General features: G+C 34.9%; 1 protein-coding gene across 1 annotated transcript; it reads left to right on the top strand.

Annotated features, from left to right (window-relative positions):
• Positions 1-7,211: 7,211 nt before the first annotated feature.
• IAQ61_006567 (uncharacterized protein) lies at positions 7,212-8,658 on the top strand (the record flags this gene model as incomplete). The annotated part of the gene is made up of 2 exons (XM_066097222.1): positions 7,212-7,395; positions 8,498-8,658. 2 exons carry the CDS (start codon positions 7,212-7,214, stop codon positions 8,656-8,658), a joined length of 345 nt encoding a protein of 114 aa, XP_065952699.1.
• Positions 8,659-8,791: the final 133 nt, after the last annotated feature.

Here is an 8,791-nt window from a genome sequence, read left to right as displayed (position 1 = left end):
ATAGTTAGTAAGAAGGGCATTAACAACCTTAATAAGTGTATCTATAAGGCTATAGATATATACTTTAATATAATCTAAGACTAACTATTTAGCTATATTTCTAACTCTAAGTAGACTAATATATAGGACACTATCCTTACTAAGTATCTATTTTTTAGATATTTTAATAGAGTATAGGTATTAAAATAGCTTATATAGTAGACCTAGATATATAGGAATAAGAACTAACACTCTAAACTAAAACGCAAGTATATTATCTACCTCTTTAAATATACTAATCTTACTATTGTAAAGGAGCTATTATGCATAATCATGCTATGCTAGGTAATAGTATTACTACCCTAATTACTTAAATATTTGCTATCCTATAAGGCCCTAGCCTAGGGAGGTCTATTATATGCAGAGGTCTATATAGATACTAGTAGCTAATATCTAACTTTATTTATAGTAGTTTAGGTATATACTGCAACTACGTAGTAGCCTAGTTAGGATTCTATAGTAACACTCCCTAATATTTAAACTAAGACTTATTATAGGCTATAAGTAAGCTAGTATTACCCTATCCTATTAAATATATATAAAGACAACGTCTACCCTAAACTAAATACACTAGTAGTATTACTAGCTTTAAAGACTAGGGTGCCTAGGATAGTAATAGTAGCATTTTTAGGGGTTAGCATCCTAACCTAATAGTTAGTGTGCCCCTAGCTAGCAGTGTTAGATCATAATAAGTACTAGTACAGCTAGATATAAGACTACAAAAGCAAACCTATTTATATAGTATACTAGCCTAACTAAATAATTCTACTCTAGATACTTATAAAAACACGCCTGCGGAAGATAACTATAATACACTACTAGACACGCAACAACGCTAACCTTATACTATTACAGACTCTCTAATAGAGACTTTAGATTCTGCTCTACTAACATAGACTTGCAAGAATACACACGTTAGGAATATAAAGGCTAGGCGCAACTATACAACTAAAGCTAAGGCTAAAGATAATAGTAACAAGAGAAATACTTCTAGAGTGCAAGGCCTAAAATCACAGCAGTCTCTAATACAAACTAGAGCATCTATTACAGATACCCCTTATATAGATAGTAGCGGTATAGGAGAGCTAAATAATAGTAATAGTAATAATAGCGTCTAGGTTTATAGACAATTACAACGTAAGAGGGTCCTAACTATATAAGTTAAATAATATATATATACAATATTAGTATATATAAATAATATAATATAATATTACTATATATCTTACACTACACAAGCTTACTATATTATGCTACCCCTTTACTACTATATATAATATAGTATATATAATAATATATACACATACCTAACTTTAAACTAATATACTACTAAAGAAACCTGTAATATATATAGTATAAGCAACTAACTTGCCCTAGAATATTTATAACGTAGAGCATAATCTTTAGCAATACTACTACACTACAATATAGGAGTGTTGTTGTAATAGGCGCCTTTATAGAACTTACTAACCTATTATTATAGGATATTTTAGATTGTAATTTTATATACTAGGTATACTGCCTAGTCTCTTGGTTATTGTTACAGCGTACCTAGGCGGCGGTATACTGCACGCCTATACCGCCTAGGTATCTACTAGTACTACTTCCCGCATAGTAACCCTACTAAATTATGCCTACCACGTGCCCTCTATTTACACTAAATTTTCCCCCTAGGTGCTATATATCTATCTACTACATAACCTATAATTAGGTATATTATATAAACTATGTTTAAATAGACGCTAAAGTTAATATATATAATACTAATAATATATAAACTAAAAAGTAGTTTACCTTTGTAGAATACATAGTATAGTAAACCCTATTTAGGTTTACTTCTTGTACTTAAACTACTTTGTGGTCTACTTTAGATAAATATGGCTACTGTAAACTGGTTTTGTACCGTAGTAATTAATATTATTAGCAAATAACGCATTACTATATATTATAAGCTTATTAGGATCCCTATTCCTATATTAGATTAATTAGTATTAAGTTTAGTATAGATAGATAATTACTTAATTAACTGCATTAAAGTGTTATTTAGATAGGTTAGTAAGGTATTAGGAGAGCTAGGAGGCTATATAGGCAATATTAGGGCGCACTATAATTAAGGTGTAAAGGATTGATTTAACGCGCTCCTAATAGTCCTTAATCTCCTTTTTAGTGGCTTCTCTAGTGCTCTTTTTAATATCTTTACTTAATAGTAGTGTAGTAGGGAATTTTCCTATCTCTACTAGATTAAATTTCTTTATAATCTTGTTAATATATTTATTATAAATAAGCGTTATTATCTATCTCTTTCTATCCTAGATTACTCTTACCCCTAGAAACTAGCTTATAGGTCCCTTCTCTTCTATAGTATATCTTTGCTTTAGAGCTTAGATAACCTTATAAGCTTAGCTTGCGTAGTTTTAGTAATAGAGCGATAGGATATTGTCTATATAGAATATTAACAAGATACTACGATCTCTATTAAAGAATAGGTATAGCTTCTCTTTAGAAGTAATAAGCTTATTTTCTTAGAGTGTAGTTAAGAGCTTGTTATACTATAATAATAGTAAGTCTTTTAATCTATATAGAGCTTGTTTAAGCTTAATGCACTTCCTAGGTATTTAATATCTTTTAGGTAGCTTATAGATAACTATAGGGTGTTAATCCCTTAAGGCGTTAAGGAAAGCTCTAACAACGTTATATTAATATATCTTAAGGTTAAACTTAGCTCTAATAGCTATTATAGTCCTAAAGGTTTAAGCTACTAGGGTAGCTACGTAGGTTAAATAAATTAAGTTAGTAAGCTATAGATCTCCTTTTACTACTATCCTTGCTTTGCACTTAATTAGGTAACTATCCTAATTAAGCTTGTATGTAAACACCTATTTAAGTAGGAGTAGATACTCTCCTTTAGTTAGCCTATTAATCTCCTCCTAGGTACTAGCTTTTAGTAGAGTATTAATTTCTTTATATACTACGTCTCTAAATTACTATCCTATTTAGTAGTTATAGAGATCCTTCTATTATTTTAGCTCTTTTTATAGAGCGTCCTAGTGCGTATTCCTTTTAGGGGTTTTAGGAGATTTACTCCTTATTACTACTATAATTATAGCGTAGATTATAGTATTTAGTTTAGGATATACTAAAAGATTGTGTAAGGGATTTCTAATTAGATCTATATCTAATAGATCTATTACTATATATATCCCTATACTTATAGAGCCTCCTAGTAGTTTATTAGGGTCCTGTCCCTAAGCTTGCTTACTAACACGTGTTAGTGGCAGTCCTTTAACTTATAGTTTTCTGCTTCTTCTAGGAGCTCTAGGTGCCGCTTGTAAGGGATCTATAGGAGATACAGAATCTAGTCCTAAAGCAGGTAGGTAGGAGCTCTACTTACTACCCCTATAAGAGCTAGATAGGGTGCCCTTACTTATCTCTGTGCTCTTATAGAGTAACCTACTAATAGCACTCTTCCCTCTAGGTCTTTCCTAGGAGCTACCTATTATAGCGTTAAAGTAAGTTAGATTACTACTATCTTAGGTAGTATAACCCTAATCTATAACCTATATAGATCCTTTATCTCCTATACTAAAGTTTAGTTCTAGTATTAGTTTAGGAGTTTAGAGCCCTATTAGCTTAGGGGACTTTATATAGATCCTTTATACTAAGCTAGCTATACTTAGTACCTACGCTAGAGGTGTCTACTTAGGGGGTTGTAAATTACTAGGCTAGCTAGCCTAATTATCTACCTCCTCTAGCTCTACCCTACCCCCTAGCTCCTACGCTAGGTTTAGTCCTCCTTGCTTACTAGACTCCTTATATTACTCTGCTATAATATAAAGCTAATTAAAGATATTAAGCTCTTTATATACTTCTCCTATATTATAGATCTTATCTTTGCTAATAATATTAACTATCTTTTAAGCCTCTAACTATTAAAGCTACTCTAGATCTTTCTCTTTATAGAAAAGATCCTTATTAAAGGTAATATTCTATATTATAATAATCTAATTAAGTAAGGGGATCTATATCCTATATATGTTAGATACTCTATATCCTACTAGATATCTAATATAACCCTAAGGGTTTACCTTAAAAACCCTCTTGTAACGCCTAGCTACTTAATCTCTATTAAGGGGGTAAGCTTAATAGCTATAGGCGTATATTCCGCTCTAATTAGGGCAGAGATTAGTAGTTGCCTCCCTAATCTGCTCTAGTTGCTACTACCTAAAGTATCTAGTAAACTAATAATCTAGTACTTTATTAGGTGATATTATATTGTAAGTATAGGATAGGCTTATATTATAGAGCTAAGTCGCTACTTTAATAATTTTAGGCTAGAGCTTTGTTAGTAGGTTAGCACTAATCCTTATTTTAATTAATTTTGTTATAATCTCCTACCCTACTCTTTCTACTCTTCTATTAGGTTTATAGGTATATACAGGTAAGCTCTTAATTTTAATACTATTATTAGCTACCTAGATCTAAAAGCAAGATTTGCCACGCTAAGGGAGTGTTGCAACGTTGTTATCTTGTATAATCTTAACTATGCTAAGCTTATATTAGTTAAGTATTAAGCTCTTAAAATTTTTAAATACCTGTATAATCTTATTAAGGTTTTTAGCTTATAGTAGATAGGTATAAAGCTTTCCTAAGTAGTTACACTTTAATACTAAGATCTATTACTTATAAGCTATACCTGTTAGTATATTAAATAGATCCTATAATACCTAGTAGTATAGACGTAGTAATCTTTCCCTTAGTTATCTTAATATAACCTATTAGGTATATATAATAGTGTAGTGCTTGCATTTGCTCCTAGGAGTTCCTTTAATCCTAATATTTATTACTAACTTAACTAGAGCTTTAAGCGCCTTAGGTCCTAAATAGCCTAATTATTAGTGCTAAAGCTCCTTACTATTATATCTTAGGTAAGTTATCTAGGATTACTAGGGTTATTTAGGCACTATACTTTAGATTATTTAATAAGGGGTAGAGGGCTTATATTCTAGGAAAGTTAAGTTAAACTTGCGTAGTAACTTAGCTAATACAACGCTCTTTCCTAATAATCTAAACTATAAGGTGGTATCTAGCCTAAGGAACTAAACTCCTACTTTAAGCAATTAAGCTTCTAATATAATATTTATATAAAAACCTTCTACTAATACTATATTAGTAAGCACTAAATCTTCTATTTTTGGACCTCTTAGTCTATTAAGAGTATTAGGGATTACTCTAGTCCCTCTGCCTAAGATTAGAAAAGCTTAAGTTCCTGCTTTAACTATCTTATATTTAACTAATCTAAACAAGCTTTCTTCTAGGTAGCTTATATTATTAACTAGGTGCACTACACCCCTGTTATTAAAGATAGTGCTCTTTAATAGAGTGTAAGCTTTAAAGTCTATAGTTAAATAGATCCTGTTTATTTTCTCTGCTATTAACATAGGGTTAATTAGTGCCGCCTAGATACTACCTAGATAGGTGATCGCGTTTTCTTTTGCCTTACTACTATAATCTTAATTAATAGGATAGGACTTAATTAAAGCTTTTCTTAACTCTTTAAATTTTAGATTCCTATTAATCTTTTTCTTAATCTCTAATTATTAAGTAGTAGTAAGCTTGTTACCTGTATTAGTCTAAGCTTTAATAATATTTTTGTATTTAGGAGGTTTCTATAAGTAAGATCTACTATATAGGTATAAAGACTCCTTCTTTAGTTAACTAGAAGGTAGAGCTCCTATTATTGCAAACACTCTAGGACCTTTAGAGCTTAATCTTATGTTATTTTCTTAGAGAAGTAATAAATAGATCTTAGTAACCTATAGGAGGTTATAAGTTAGCTCTCCTATTACTAACTTTTTAATAATCCTTTAAAACATGTTTTAACCCTAATCTAGTAAGATCCTAGTAGATAGAGCTTTAAGATAATCCTATACTATAAGCTATCCTTTAATATTAGGAATATTGTATACCTTAGCTTGCGTATATAGGATTATCTACTCCTTCTACTAGTAATTAGCGTCTTAGCTACTTATCTTTACCTTAGCAAGATAAGCTTTATACTATAATCTTGCTAGTGTTATAGCGCTTAAGTTAGTTAGCGCTAGGTTATTATAGAGCACTTAGATAAGTGCTTAAAGGGTTACTCTTCCTTAATTAACAAGCTCTATATAGGCTAGGGTAAGGATCCCTTAATCTACTATATTATTAACCTATATAAAGAGGTTCTAGATTACTAATAACTTTAATACCTAGTCTAATAAGTAGGCTTAGTACTATACTATTTAGAGTTTATACTACTTGCTTGTTGTATTAGATAGCGCGATATCTATTAGCATGCTAGGCTTAATTAGTTTATTCTTAAAGTAGTTTTTAGTATCTAGAGCCTTAGGGTCTACCTCTACCTAGATCCCTTTAGTTAGGGCATAGTATCTAAATTAAATATACTAGGTAGGCTAGTTAGTTAATCTAGTAAGTAGGATATCCCCCTTTAGGATTTAGTTGCTTATAGTAGAAGAGTAATAAGTAAGCTTCTGCTTAAGAAATAGTATAAAGAGTAAAGCTTGCTAGCTTAGTGTCTAAGTTAAATAATACGCTTAAATAGATAGGATAATCTTTAATAAGGTAAAGCGCGAACTAGGCTTATAACTATAGAAATTTAGATTACTAAGGTTAGGAATAATTTAGGAGATAGATTATTAGATTATATCTACTATAATTAGACTTATATATATAGAGCTTTAGCTACCCTTACTAGAAGGTGAATAATTAGTAAACCTTCCTTACTAGAGCTCCTGCTTTTTATTAGGCACTTGGCAGTAAGCTGGCAGTTAATCAGATAGTGGGTCATACAGGGGTATTGACCAGGATTGATCGGGATTGATCGGGATCAAGATGCTCCGTGATCCAGTTGATATCCCTCCTGCAACAGCAGGTAATCATGAAGGGCGCTTCATAGATGAGACCACCGAGCGCCAACGACCCATATAATTCTTGGCTCTGACTTGAATCAGGCGGAAAAGCATACATGCTACATATGCTATCAACATGTACATTCATGTAACATGATACTGCGTTGAACTTGCAGGACCAAGGTTTGTGCTCGTCTCAAACAACACGCATTTCATGGGGATGATGAGGACTTTTACATGACCATCTTTCCTTAGAAGTTTCCTTCAATGAAGATGAAAACAGCCATTCGCCAAGATCAGTGGCTGTCGTTGAAACAAGGCGGATCCTCGAAACAAGCTGTGGATATCGTGGCAGGATTACCCCTGTCTGTCATCGTTCGCGCAGACACAGCGGCTTGGTACTCAAATCGCGAACTGCACGTCATGCGCGCCTATGAGACCGGGAAATTTTGTAAGTGGATCGGAGAAAATATATTGACCTGATGCAGGCAGTAAGCCGGGTTTACGGTGACGATGGTGCGACCATTTAGACGAGGTCACACGCGACAATTTAAGTGTGGCAGTGTGGAGGCAAGTTGTAGAAGCCGATGTAGACTAACGAGACCAGTCAGGAGGATCAAGAGTACCAAAGCGAGATTGCGATACAATAGCCGCCAATGCTTGGTGGGTGAGACGCAGCGCTATTGCGTTGGACTGCGCAAATGCATTGGTTCCAATGAATCGTGCCTGTAGGTAACATGACATCGTCATTGTTTGGTGGAAGGAAAGGCTGCTTTCCAGTCCGTGAACAGATTCCAGATGAGCATTAGATTGGTTTCATACCATCAGCGGGTCAGCATAAACAATGTGCGGCGATATGCTGGTTTCTCTCAGAGTACTGAGCCACATGCCTGAGCTCAGGTGCGACTTGCAGGGTTCTTTAATCTCCTTGACGGTGTCCAAAGTCGGGCTCCGCTTCCCATCTCTTGACGCCATCAGGAATGGGTACGACAGCACTTTTACAGAAGATGTGCATTGCCCCTTTCCAGTCGAGGCCTTCTAGTAGACCGCCTTTCACTGCGACAACTTCGGGATAGCCACCTTCTATGATTTGCGCATGTAGAATCCGACTGCCACAGGTGCTGCAGAAGTAACAATTCTGTCTCCGTCCACTATCACACTGGCGGACAAAGTGTGACACGTTCGGATTGTCATCAACTCGGAAGAAAGGGAAAATGGCGGATGTCCCGAAGGCGCTGGAGGATTGCTTTTGGCAGTCGATGCAGTGGCAGTGGAAAAGCGTGATAGGTCTCTCTGTAGGCGTGGTGTATTTCACGGCACCACAAGCGCATGCGCCATTCATATCTACTTAGGGGTTTGATGGAGCTTCCAATCGAGTTCTGCGATGGCGTACAGTATTACTGTGACTGGCGGTCACTGAATCCAATGCAGGTAGTTTGCGATGACGTCGTCCACGTGGACAAATATACAGTAATTGCAAGTCACACGACACTAGGTATGTGTGGTCATAGTAGATTTGTTGTCGTATGAGGAGAGTAGACAAGCCCACTGAGTGAATTGGGACAGTGCTTCGTCGTCGAGGTCTCCACAGGGTTGGAGAGGGGAGGAGGAGGAAGAGGAGGAGGAGGAAGAGGAGGAGGAGGAAGAGGAGGAGGAGGAAGAGGAGGAGGAGGAAGAGGAGGAGGAGGTGAAGGTGCTCGAAGGTTCGCGTTGAAGCTTAGGTGGGGCACATAAACATGCCCGCCTGCATTGCAGCTGCCCCGCCATCATCCATTCCGTTAGTACTTCCAAAGACCAGCCCCGAGCGACAACGACCAAACAAACCAATTTATTGACCACAGAAACTA

Source organism: Plenodomus lingam, assembly GCF_022343315.1.
Source record: "Plenodomus lingam strain CAN1 chromosome Unknown contig_26, whole genome shotgun sequence".
Lineage (NCBI taxonomy): Eukaryota > Fungi > Ascomycota > Dothideomycetes > Pleosporales > Leptosphaeriaceae > Plenodomus > Plenodomus lingam.
Note: the sequence above shows the minus strand (reverse complement) of the source record. Positions and strands in the feature narration are given on the sequence as shown.